Source organism: Cheilinus undulatus, linkage group 9 (genome assembly GCF_018320785.1).
Source record: "Cheilinus undulatus linkage group 9, ASM1832078v1, whole genome shotgun sequence".
NCBI lineage: Eukaryota > Metazoa > Chordata > Actinopteri > Labriformes > Labridae > Cheilinus > Cheilinus undulatus.
This window is the reverse complement of record NC_054873.1, coordinates 7,018,498-7,032,048: the sequence shown is the minus strand read 5'-3', so window position 1 is coordinate 7,032,048 and position 13,551 is coordinate 7,018,498. Positions and strand designations below refer to the sequence as shown.

Sequence of the window (13,551 nt, the reverse complement as noted above, 5' to 3'; positions counted from 1 at the left end):
ATCCATCACTGTGTAGGGTTTACAAATAATCAAATTAGCAAGGAAAGCAGTGGCTGGGAAAAGAGAAGTACAAGCTGTACCACTCACTTTACTATAGAGATCCAAGATGGCTGCCTTGATAATGCACTTTCCATTATTGTTCTTTCTCATTAATAGTATTTTGTTGCTGTATTAATCCCATGTCTATTACAGTGTGTATATGCTAAGAGGAGTACAATTCTTTATTATACATGTCTGATAAAGCTGATTGTGATCATTAATCATATTTGGCAAATGGCTGAAAACACAGCAGCACTGGTATAGGGTGTCTGCAGTCACGTGATCTGGATGCCAGATGGAGGGCAGGCAGTGAAGGACTGAGGAAAGTTAGTACATTAAAGCTATAAACCAGGGTGTCCAAACTCTGGCCTGAGGGCCAAACATGAAGCTTGTACTTGACAGTGTTATACTTCTTAGCACCAGGCGGTACTTTCATACTTATTCTGTAAACAAACATTTTGACAAGAGGAATTTACTGATTTTTTTTAAGTGACAAATTCAGACACCAAAAGATTGTAAAAATACTGGTAACCAAAATAATAACAGTATCTTTATCTACAACATCTTGATGAATTACATCAGCAAACAGCTGTACCAACAGCATTCTAGGGGTGGAGCCAGAATTAACCAGGGCCCTCTGAAATCCGATTAGCCTCTCCAAAATCATCACCTTTCCAGCCATCAACTAGCCATTTAAGCATACTCAATTACTCAGCATATCTCAACCTACTTTTGAATGGTTTTACTAACTTTACTATCCTCAATGTGAGGTACAGGAAAGTGGCCCCACCATACTTATATAGTTCTGTTTATGGAAAATGTTTGATCACCCCTGCTCTAAATGGACCTGTGTGTTGCAGTTATCATCAGAAAATTTCAACTTAGATCGAGTATGATCCCTGCACTTTAAAAAAAAAACTTTATTCCAGTTTAACAGATTCACCTGACGTATACACAATCAATATAACAAATTACTCCTGCAGACCTCCAACCATGTAGTTTCTAGTGCCATCAGATGGAGGGAGACAAGAGTCTAGAGGAGTCATGTACGGAGCTAAGAGGCTAGCTGCCTCTCTGTAGCTTATAAAAAAATCCTCATTTTATCATAAACAAGCATCTAATAGAGAGGTGACATACTATTAACCAGAATAAACCTTGTGGGGTAAGCAATCTAGCAATGATGTGCCGTTCATGAATGAGCCTGTTCTACTAAACAGCTCTTTAATGAGCCATGGTAGGTAGCTCCCGTCTGAGTACCAGTTTTCTTTCCTCCACCCTTTGTCGTTCTTTATTCCACATTCAAAAAGCCAAACTGAAAGGGGGACAATATTTCATGAAAACTTTGAAACGAATATCTCAGAAGCATTTCTAAATAAAGATCACATTTAGAAAAGGAGATGTTTTAGCCTGATTGTAACCTGTTAAAAGCATAATAGGGATAAGTGCCTGTATCGTTCAGTATAATTGGATCCAACTGAGCTGTTTGTTTTGTTCTGATTTGATGTGTTTGTCACTGTGTGAACTAGTTGATTTATGGCATCACTGCCTCAATGTGTGCCTTGTTGTACTGTGAAAAATTAAGACAATTCAATTTACGAAAAAATGGCCCAACTGGTACCAAATGAAGAGCCATTTGGGAAGCCAAACAAACCAGCTCTTCAGCGCTGAGCCAGATGATCCAGATCTCTTAAAAAGAGATGGATTCCTCTCATCTCTAGTCTCATCACACCCCTAGTACTGAACCAAACTGAACCACATTGTGAAAAAAGGACCATACAGGGGCGAGGTGTGATAGAGGAGGAGGCTTTTAATCCATACCTGCTGCCATTTCTCTCTTTAGCTGTCAAACTTCTTTGCCTGAATAGGTGACTACTTTAAGGAACACAAAAGTAGCTAAAGAAAGTTTTTATTTTAACAGTCTGAAAGGTTGGTACATTCATAAACAGCATAAAACATGTCCATTCAGTTGCATTTCTCTTTGTAAAAATCAATTCTTGTCACCCATCTGGAGTTCTCTTTTGTGGCATGACATCACCAGCAAAGAACCTATTCAGGACAATTATTTCAACTGTGAGTGCAGTCAGTTACACTTTTAGTAAGTAAGAAGTAACCGGTAATAAAGAGAAAGAGAATTAGAAACTGTTTTGTCAGCCAATAAGTTTCTTTTTTGTATTGTTCATAAAAAATACATGTTAAAGATTTGATTATACCCATTTGCAGGATTTCTGATTGTAAAATGACAGTGAACCTGCAAATACTTGTCTGACGTTTGTACACTTCCAGGTCATGTACCCAGCCATTGTTAAACTGTGTAAAGTTTCAAAACTGGGCAGCACTTGGACCACATACAACACTGATCATCAACTGAAGGCCTGGGGGCCACATCCAGCCCCCCACAGTTTCCCATCTGGCCCCCAGAAGCTCAATTAATTAGAAAAAGTGTTGAGGAAAAAAATATATTGCTGTATTTTGGGTTTTTCTGTCTTTTAATGAGCCCTACAGTTATTTCATTAACTCTAAAATACATGAGACTGAAACATATTTTTTAAAGATTGGCTTAATGTTTGATCAGTCTGACAAAAATCCAACTGTTATTAACTACTATTAGCAAATAAGATGCATGAAAAACCTACTCACAAGTCCATTTTTAATTGACACAACAGCCTTAGAATTTAAACAAAATATGTTTTTTCCTCCATGTGTTTTTCACCAATCATGTAGTTTGATATTAGAATCAAACTACATGGCAGCTCCAGAGATGTGTGGCTTAAATGTCACATATTATGCAAAATACAATTTTTCAGGCTTTTCTAACAAAAATATGCGCCCCTGGCCTGTCCACACTCCCCCCAAGAGTCAGAACCCCCCACCTCCACATTTCAGAAAATGTAGAAGAGGGTAGCCCTGCCCCCAGGTTTGGCAGGCCCTCCCCGCTTGGAAGAAAGTTCTGCCCTCCTCTCCTGATCCTACTCTCAGTTGCAAGCTGAGAGAGGGATCAGAAGAGCCTCATCCATTAAGCCACATCCATTTCTTGAGAGGGGCGGAGTCAGGGGTGGAGAGGGGTTTTTAAACATGCAAAAATCCAATACTGTAGTGTTTTTTCTACAACAACCTCACAGGCATGTTTTAGGGGCCTCTAAGACCAATAGAAACTTGTCTTCAAATGGTAAAATATGTGACCTTCAAATATCTCAATCGCCCCCTTGTGGCTTGCTGCAGTATAGGGATTTACCTGTGTGAATAGGGACTGAGTTCACTGCTAAAGGCTAAAAGGTACATTATAAAAAAAAAAAAAAAAACATACAATTATTGAGCCAAAAATGTTTCTTTAATTTAGTTCATTCAACGCGCCAGTCCTCGCAGTGTCTGCATAGACATAAGCCGGCCCTTGTACAAATGTGGTTGATGACCTCTGACATCCATGGAAGCTAAAAATTTGGCTGATGGCTCTAAATTTCCATTGATATTGATCTTTTCAAAAAGTGTCTCTTGCATCAGGTAGGTGTCTGTCTACCACTATCTTTAAAAATACTTTTAAGCATTACTAGAAATGCAAAAATAACACTTGCAGAGCCTGTTATTCAGATAGTCTGGTAGAACTGATGGCCTTCCAATATGGCGGTTCCAATCCAAACAAATCCCATAATGCACTACACATTGATGTCGGTTGCCAAGCTCTATTGGCAAATAATGTGGCATGAACTGATATCAGTAGCCAACATTTATGTGTTGTGTCCAATTAACTAAACGCTGCCATCTGGTAAGCCTAACTGCTAATTCAAAAAAGAGTTTTCTTATAAGTCAAAAAATGTTACCTATTTAACAATCTCTGATCTGATTTCATGGTCAAACACAAAAGAAAATGTTGGCAAACTGGGAATCTTACACTAAAAGAAACTATGAAAAACACTCGTAGCCTTATCAGTCCCAATTTTTACCACTGGTTCATCTATATCCAACATCACTACTATTCTTAAAGCGAATGCGTGATATTTGGTGCCCCTGTCAGTCAATTTGCACTACATTTCAGTGTTGCAGGAACACAAGAGCACAACACAGCAGAAGCTCCAAACGCACATGGCACTGAGCTCTCCCACTGGCTCCACTGATCCCATTTTCCTTCATGTCTTGTGCAAATTGCTTGCAGCTTCCCTTAAACCTCACTGTCTGGTAAACACTTATGTCTTTAAAAAATATAAAACGTACATCCAAAAACTTTCTTTTTTCATGAACACAACCCTTCCAAGCTTAGAAAATAACAGCTTTTCAGACTTGACACATCTTCTCCAGAGCCCATACAGACTTTAAGCTGCTGTTTATAGAGGCAGAGTGTTTCCCCTCAAAACAGGTATAAGAGGAAGCAAAGTGCACATTAAGACTGTCTTTATAAACTACCTTTAGGGATTTAATGACCCACTTTTCCTGGATTACCACAAGTCATTTAACAGGCAGCTAGCGTCACTTTGCCCTTACATTAAAGATAAAAAAACAAAAAACATCCTTAACAATATGCTGTCTCATCCAAAGGACTGATGAGAAATCTGCCCATGAGACATCTGCCTGTATGAGTTGTTTACAGAATTAAAAGCATTAAACATAGCATGCTACCCTGGAGCATTTACCCTGTTACTCTACGTCGTCCCTGGAAACACTCTGAGCCACTAATAAATAACTGTGACCATTGTCCAGAGAAATGGGAGCGCTGCTTCTCCAGAGATATGTTTCTAAAAACCAAAAGCTGGAACTCTGCAAGGCTGGCTATTGACAGAGTGGATGAGATGGAAACACTTTATGAGAAAAAGAAAACTGGACACTTGAAATTTTTGTTGGTAGCCTGAAATTCTCAAGCATGAGGATGCCAGAGAAAAGATCATTGCTGCTACCCAGCATCGAATAGACACTCATGTCATCTGACACTCATCATCACAGGACACTTTCTATTTGTGTTACAACTTCTACTGGAAACAGTGACATAAAAGATGCACAACTAAATGGTTCCATGACTTAGAGCGCCTTTACAACCATGAAAGAAGCACTACTGCAGATTGTAACAGCACTGCCCATCCATCCATAAAACAACAAGTTTCCATATGCACAGCCGCACGGGGTTGGGGCTTGCACATCATGTTTGCATGCATAAAAATATGCAGCTTTTAAAAGAAATGACTCATGAATTCCTCTCTAAAAAGAAGCTTTTTTTCCATGAGTCCATCATTTCATTTTAAAAGACCAATTATTTTGTCCTGATGGTGGCTTCCTTGTTTCAGGGGAAACATCTTCAAAGGCTCTGATCTTATAACAGCTAAGGTCATTACCTGACTGATTTCGTCTGGACAGACATTATCAGGCTTTTATCTCAGACCAGACGGAGTATAAAATAATAAAAAAGAACACGATTTTAGGTCAAAGGAAACACAATTCAGTCCTGAACATTGTTTTCCTGTTCATGAAGTGTCTAAGACAGATTTACAAAACAGTTATCCAGTGGTTGTTTTGTTTTATGTTTTGGTTTGTTTGTTTGTTTGTTTGTTTATCTGTTTGTTGGTTACAAGAAAAGCCTCAACATACACCAACAGAAAAGGATCATAAAACATAAATAAAATATACTTGTACTTCAACAACACCCTAGTACTTTAATAAGCACAGTATATTCAACAATAACATTCCTAGTTTTTAGGATAATTTCAATTATTTTTTCACTGATGAATAATTATTAATATTGGGGTCTCTGGTGCGTTAGAGACTAAGTAATGGGGGAACCGATCGATTGGTTCTTCAATTTTTTTATTCTGCCATTTTTGGAGAAAAAGAATCCCAAAAATCTGAGGGATGCACACTATCAGATTTTTGCTGATTTCCGATATGCTGATATTTATAAATTCATTTTAGCCAATACTGATATCGCCTATCTTTAAGTGTAGTTCAGGCCTAAAACTTCAGTCATTTAAGGATAAAAAACGGAGGGGCTACAAAAAAATCTATACACGTCAGAATCACATATATTTACAAGAGGATCTGGCTGCAGACCTCGAGCAGACCTCTATGGTGGGGCGGTATATTATTACCCGAGCTGAAATTGCAAGACTTGGTATAGTTTCAATCTTTGTTTTTCATAAAACTGTGCTGTTTGTGTAAAATAGCCATGGCTGTGTCCAAAACCACACACTCATTCCCTATTCCCTAACCACTATATAGTGAGCAGCATATAGTGGACTATACAGTGGACTCAACTGCAAAACAAAAAAAGATTTCGGACACTACTCCGGCCGCGAGAAATAACGTCATCGCCCCCTCACAATTAAAACGTTTAGTGGCTGAGGATCGAAACTAACGGTAGAAATTCACTGAAAACTGATACTGAAAGTAACATATTTTCACAAAAAATAAAATACCAATAGATAAAAAAATTGTGCTGTCTCAGACACACATGCTGCAGGAGGTTTGTGGCTCGTTAGCTGCGCTGTTAGCATGACCAGCGCTAGTTTACAGTGCTATGTGTGACACACTCATGAACCGAATACACTGTCTGTAAAGCCCTGAGTTACTCAGTAAGTCCAGTTTTCCCAAAAGAAAACTTTAAGACTCACTGTGGATTCTACGATCCCAGGTAAGAGGAAGCCTGATCTGACATATCTGCTTACTGTACTAAACTAATGTGGTCTGTTTTAGTAACCATTCATACACCCAAATTCACATCATACCCATATACCTGGAGTGACTCAACGGCACAAACAAGAAAAATAACTGGGTCTGGTTTCACATCAATGACGGGTGTTACAGCTAATGAGTGACCATGTACGCTGAGTAAATAATGGATATTGAAAACTTAAAGAGCTCCTTTGTTCAGTTTTTCATTCACGTTATATTTTAGAACATCTGGAAATATCTGGCATTGTAGTCTCTTTCTTCGTTAAGCTGTTCATATAAGCAGAAATTGGTTTAAATAACTCCCATTTTGGTCATTTCTGACGTTTCGACTATACAACATAAATCCTGACAGTGTTATCTTTACCATCACTACCTTTGATATGTAATTGCTTTTCAAATCACACGCTAACACGATCCATCCAAGATGGAAGGCAGTGAATATTATATAGACAATTAGGTATTATGTTAATGCAGAGAGGAGATACAGACAAAACAGTGGATGAAAAAGGATAACAGAGATCGGGCTTTTTCTTTCATTTTCCACTACTTCATTACTTCATGCAGCTCTCATCTCATCTGTCCGCTCGTACAGAGTTCAGCTCACTCCTTGAATCAGGATGTGCCAGGTCACAGGGACAGAGGGGTTGAGATTTTATGTAGATGTAAGTTGTGTGTATGTTACGTGATTCATACATGATCTGGCAACCAACCATGGTATCCTCAGACAAGCATCCAAAAGTATGATTCTGTGCTAATGAATTAGTACTATTACTATACTACTACTATAGTATTATTACTATTTATTGCGGAGTGATAAAAATTACTGGAGTTTCCCAGGAGAAATGACAAAACGGAAGGTGGGCTGGAGATTTCCCAAGAATACAGGGGTGACCGTGGAAAAACAGGATTGTGGCAGGTATGATGGAGGCATGTGATTAGTTAAGACTGATGGCCACTGGAGGTGGGAATCTTTAGGCACATAATGAATCAATTAGGCTACAATTCAATTCTTAAACGATTATTGATGCATTTTGATGCACTTTTTTTTTTTTACATTTCTTTTGTTCTCGCTGTGTCAAACATAAAAGAAACATTACACTTTTGTTTTAAAAAAGAGATAAAGTAGATTTCCACTATCCTCTAATGGAAGATGTGTGTAAACTAGAAATTTACAATTACACCCAACCAGGGTAGCAGCATGCTTTCCTTGTAACATTTCTGAAATTAAAAACATAAAAACATCTTTCTTCATAGATGAACAACTGGTAATCTAAATCTTGCTGTTACTGCTGCATGTCAGAGCTCCATCTTTTTGTTCCTGCTCTTCCACAGTACTAAAAATGTTTAAATCATTATTGATTATTGGACATTTATAAATCTATTCAGAATCTTCCACCTCAACATTACGATGCATCTAAGAATTGATTTTTTCTCCCACCTCTAATGGCCATGCTACATAGCAGTCTTTGCCATCAGTGTGTGAATGTGGGGTAGATGGGTAAGTGTGAAAAAAGTGCAGAACCCAAGTCCTTTTATATTCATTTACCTCAACATTTAAGATGATGTAGGACTGTTGGTCTGTTGATACCAACAATTAACTTTTTAAGCTTATTTCTGCTGATACCAAAATCATGTCAATAACACAATACATCCCAAGAAAATCTTGCAGTTTTAGATTCATAATGATTTGTAGCTACTCTCAGTTTTATTGGAATTACCATTATCACTGGACTGTTCGTGTAACAAGGGGATCAATTTAGACACATTGACTTGCTGAAATTTTCAGTATTTTAAGACCATTTTAAAACAAAATGATTCGTCAATAATCATCAGTAATCAAGGAATGCACGAACACAACAACCAAAGGTGTAAGTAGCAGGGATGCACAGACGCATTGGTTTAATATCCGTATCGACTGACATCGGCTCTTTAACATCGGCAATCAGCAAATGATGCATGCATGAACCAACATCAGTTGCAGATGTTTATCTGTTGTGTACTTTTTAATTTAATGCTACCATCTAGTACGCCTAACTGCTGATTTAGAGAAGAGAATTATAAATGTGCAGAAGATGTGACCCTTTTAGACAACTGTGGTCAAACATGAGAGAAAATGATGGCATTGTGGGAGTGTTACACCAAAACAACTAATGAAATAACTAGGCTTTCCACCAATCTGATCAGCTATATCGGATCGGCAGATATTTTGCATTTTATGCAATTTGTGTGATCGGCTGTAATGTCTTATTCGCCGATTTGATCAATGATGTCATTGTCGTGTTGAAACTTTCTGCAGATGCTCCCATTGCACTGTTTTATCTGTCTCATTTACTCTGAAGAAGTTCCACACCACTGACATGTTTGTTTGAATCCGACAGCTAGTTTTTTTTTAGCCCTGTCACTATGTGACGTGACAGACAATAAAGTTTTCTGAATCTTGAATCATTAGCTGTCGGATTCAAACAAACATGTCGGTGGTGTGGGACTTCTTCAAAGTGTCTGAGACAGATAAAACTCAAGCTATTTGCAATCTGTGCAACACTACAGTACCTCGTGGGGGAGCATCTGTAAAATGTTTCAACATGACAAATTTAATCAGGCACCTGGATAAGGAACACAAGGAGAAGCATGCCGAGTTCAAGAAACGGAGCGTGGAAAAAGAAAAACAAACACCGAAACGGATGCTAAAGCAAACTACTTTAGACGGTACCTGTCTGATAGCCGTGACAGTGAGAAGGCAAGGGGTGGCACAAGGAAACTTATGGAGTTTATCGTGCTGGCCGACCTGCCTTTTAATATTGTGGAGAACCCCGCATTTCAACGTTTGCTAGCAAACTTTGATCCACGCTACCTCCTCCCAGGACACACATACTGTGGCGATACCGGTCTAAATGAGCTACACCGGGATGTGCATTCGCACGTCGAGAACCTCCTGAAAGAAGGCAGTCCTTCGATAAGTTTCACCACAGACATTTGGTCATCAGATGTCAGCCACATTCAATTACAGTAAGTTGTTGCGCCCATTATTTCTGTCTCAAGTTATTTTGGTTTGGCCTGACTAAACTTTGAAATTACGTCTGGCCAGTCCTTGAATGCCCTCTAGAGGTCATTGATGTTTTACCCTTGCATCTCTGTCAGTTTGGGGCATGGCAAAGATTGTTAAACATCGGCAAAAATGCTTGAGAATACTTTTGTTGATACTCAGTAAATAGTATAGAAGTATACACAGTAAATAAACAAGTTATTTAAATAGACATATTGCTCCCTCATGTGATCGGATCGGTGATCGATTTATTTAAACTCACTAATCGGTGATCTGTGATCAGCCCCAAAAATCCTGATCATGTAAAGCCTAGAAGGCTAGGCTGCATTTTTAAACATTGTATTAGCACTGGCTCCAATTCTTACAATCAGTGCATATCAAGAAAGTGACAATAATGTGTTCCCATTCTGTTCTTTCTATATTTTCCAAATTCAAGAAACTAAAACTTGATCACCATTCATATTTAGAAAATACTTATCCTCCAGGTATTTCACTGATTGACAGTAAATCATTTATGATCACTAATAGAAGCCTTTAGAACACTTTGCACAGAATTTCAATGTTGTTTTAAGCTTCATTTCTGTATCTAAAATCCATCTCTTTGCACACAAAGAAGGCACAGATAGACAAATAGCTACTAAGATTGATGTACTCCCAAAAATTGGACAAAAAGGCTCGAAAATACAAGAAATTCAAGCCATAACAGAGTAAATTTGCAGATAACAAGCCCCTTGAGATTAATCATCTTGCTTTCAAGGGTGCACAATCCATAATCTTAGGTAGTGGTGACTACTATGCCTCCCACTGCTACAACCTCTTACTGTCTATCCCCTCTACAGTATACCCCTCTGCTCTTACGATAACAAAGGAGGGGACAGGAGGATGTTTCAGGCGTAAAACTGACAAAATCCTCACTCCACACAACATCCATCCACACTGAATCGAGTCTTCTTGCACAAATGCCAAATACGATATCTACAGTGGTGTAGTATTTTATACCAGGCACTAGAGCTGCTATTTGCACAGATAAAAGCATCAATTCCCACAGCTCTACATGTGGCAGTGGTATCAGAGCTGGGAGATGTGACAGCAGAGTAAAGACATGTCAACTCTGACCTCCATCTGGCCATCATCCAAAGGAAAACGGCTGCCAACCGACGCACAAAATTAGATGTGTTTCCCTCCAAGTGCCCCTTCAAGACCCTATGTCATCATTCCACTAGCACCACTGTAATACAAAGAGGAATCTGCTTTCATCGAGGGCTCAAATCAATCATAATTAACTACATTTATGTTAGAAAAATGTGAATGAGATTAGTATTATAGGGTTTACTCTCTACTATATCCATCCATCACAATGACTCTTTCAGAAGTGTCAAATACAATAATATTTCTAACAGTTTCGCACACATGAGAGTGTGCTTTGTATGTCTCGTATCAGCAGAACATGTGTTTTTAGGTACAATGAATAAACAGATTTTTCAATTACATACTAGCCATAGATCTACCCAGAAAGATAATGCCTTAAATTATATCATTTTAAAGGAAAAGTCACAGAAAATCATCTTCTTACAGTTTCATGTATGTAATGATGTGCAGCTCTTCTCAGTTTTATTTGAAACATACCAGAAAACCTATGAGTAATACACTGTAGGTCAGACTTGGAAACTAAATTGCCATATTTTCTAACATTTAACAAACAAAACAATTGGGCAAATAATACAAATATGGCCATGTTTCCCTCCGAGTCCCTATCCAAAACCCCATGTCATCATTCATCTAGCACTACTGTAATATAAGAGAAATCTGCTGCCATTATGGGCTTGATTCAGTGATAAATAACTATCTATGTTGATTAGTTTTGGTGGCTTACTCTTCACTACATCCATATATCACAGAGAGTCAAATACGGGAATATGTCCAACAGTTTAACACATATGAGAAGATCCTTTGTATGTCTGACAGCAGCACAGTGTATGGGGAACCATTGTCAGTTTTTACTCACCTACAAGAAACCGTGAGTTCAACTTTGGTGGCAGGTATCGCAGCGGTGAAAGGGTCTGCGTCCCCGATACACGCCATATTCATCGAGCTGATGTTTGGTCGATCACAAGTCGCCCCGAATCCAGCGCCTTAACGGCGGCATGAGATGGACAAAAGGGGGAAGAAATAAGTGGTGAATTAACAAGAAGCCTTGTGAAGACAAGACAGCACGCTGTTTAATTACTGGAAGCGCCAAAGAGCACCAGAGAGAGAAAACGCGGACGCGGAGCTGCAGCGCGCCAGAGTCGCGTCTCTGTGCGCCTCGCTGCTCCGGAGGAGAGAGGACGGTGGGAAGGGGAGGGAAGACACACATACCGAGTCACACACACACACACACACACACCAAGAGGCATACTCACCAAGTGGGAGTGACAGTTTGTGAGAAACTAATGGCTTGACAGAAACAGCAAAGGAGAATCCAATTTTAGGTTTTATTATGCTGTGGTCAGATTTAGGTCCAATTTGGAAGCAGACTACTTCAGGTGTTGAAATTTAGCTTAAAGCACCAAACAGGAGTGGGTAAAACGGACAAGATGGGAGTAAAAATGTACATCATATGTGTGATAGAGATCAACAAGAAAAGGAGGAGTAATGCCAGTGGGCTTATAATAACTGTGATACCCCTGACTCATTTGATAATATGGTTTAACAAGTGGCTGCTGACTGAAGACTTTCAGCTTTGTGCGTCCGTGGTTGACGAAGTCAAAACAGATGGGAAAACTTGAAACGTCCTGGTGAATTTCTTTTTAGTTTTTCAATAAATACATAATTGAAGAGCGTATTTGGACTTAATGTAGAGAAAGTGAACAAAGAGAAATTTGCCAAGCGAGCTTTCAATGTCTTTTGTAACAATGACAACCATACGCCAAGTTAGCACTGTTGTGACCTTTAGTTGACTAATTCATCTTACAGTGTGTGTGTGTGTAGTTCTGAGCAATAAATAAATATAATACTTCATCTTTTATTACCGTCAATGTTGTTCCCATGTAGCAGCCAGAGGTTCCCGAGCACAGGAAGGCTTCCAAACTTTACAATTCTGCAGTCGAAGAATCAGGGATGGATATTAGCTTAAACCGGTACTAGCATACCTTCAGACCTAGCCAAACGAAATCAGCAAAGTTGGAAAATTTAACAGTAAAAGCTCACCACTTTCCTTGAATTACTTTTAGAAACCTTTAAAAACCATCTAAATTGGGGGAGGGGCACTAAAAATATTCGTAACCGTTATCTTAAACACAGCTAGAATTCCATGTTAAAGTTTCGGGCGGCCATTTTTGTTTCCATTAAAACGGAAGTGCAACCCTAATAAAGTTTACTTTTTAAAATTAATTTAGAAGATATTTCAATATTTTAGATTATATATTAATATAATTGACAAAAATATATGCATTTTTATGACTAAAACTTCTTACTCAGTAATATTAGTTGTATGTGGGGTTATAGGTACTGAAGGTTTTTTGTCATATGCTCTGAACATAGCATGATATTTAGTGCGTCAGTTATTAGCTTTTTCCAAATTTTAGCTCATTAGCATGCTAATATTTACTAAAAAGCACAAAGCTCAGGTCATGGGGATGAATAGGAATTGTTTATTAGAAATATTCAGTACTGAACTTCTATTCAAACAGTCAGAAAATCACCACTTTTTACAGTTTATCCTCTTTCAATGTAAGAGTTATATTTTATCAAATATAGTGTCAAACCAGTAGCCTAGAACAGTGGGTCTCAACTGATGGGTTAGGAACCAAAAGTGGGTCGCAGGGCTATTTTCATTGGGT

General features: G+C 38.5%; 1 protein-coding gene across 1 annotated transcript in view; it reads right to left on the bottom strand.

Moving 5' to 3' along the window:
- Positions 1-11,837, bottom strand: part of LOC121515219 (copine-8-like) — a 145,536-nt gene extending 133,699 nt beyond the window's left edge. Inside the window, exon 1 of the mRNA XM_041795871.1 lies at positions 11,736-11,837. Within this exon, the coding sequence (XP_041651805.1) occupies positions 11,736-11,818 (83 nt within the window). The 5' untranslated portion in view covers positions 11,819-11,837. The remainder of the gene's footprint in view (positions 1-11,735) is intronic.
- Positions 11,838-13,551: the final 1,714 nt, after the last annotated feature.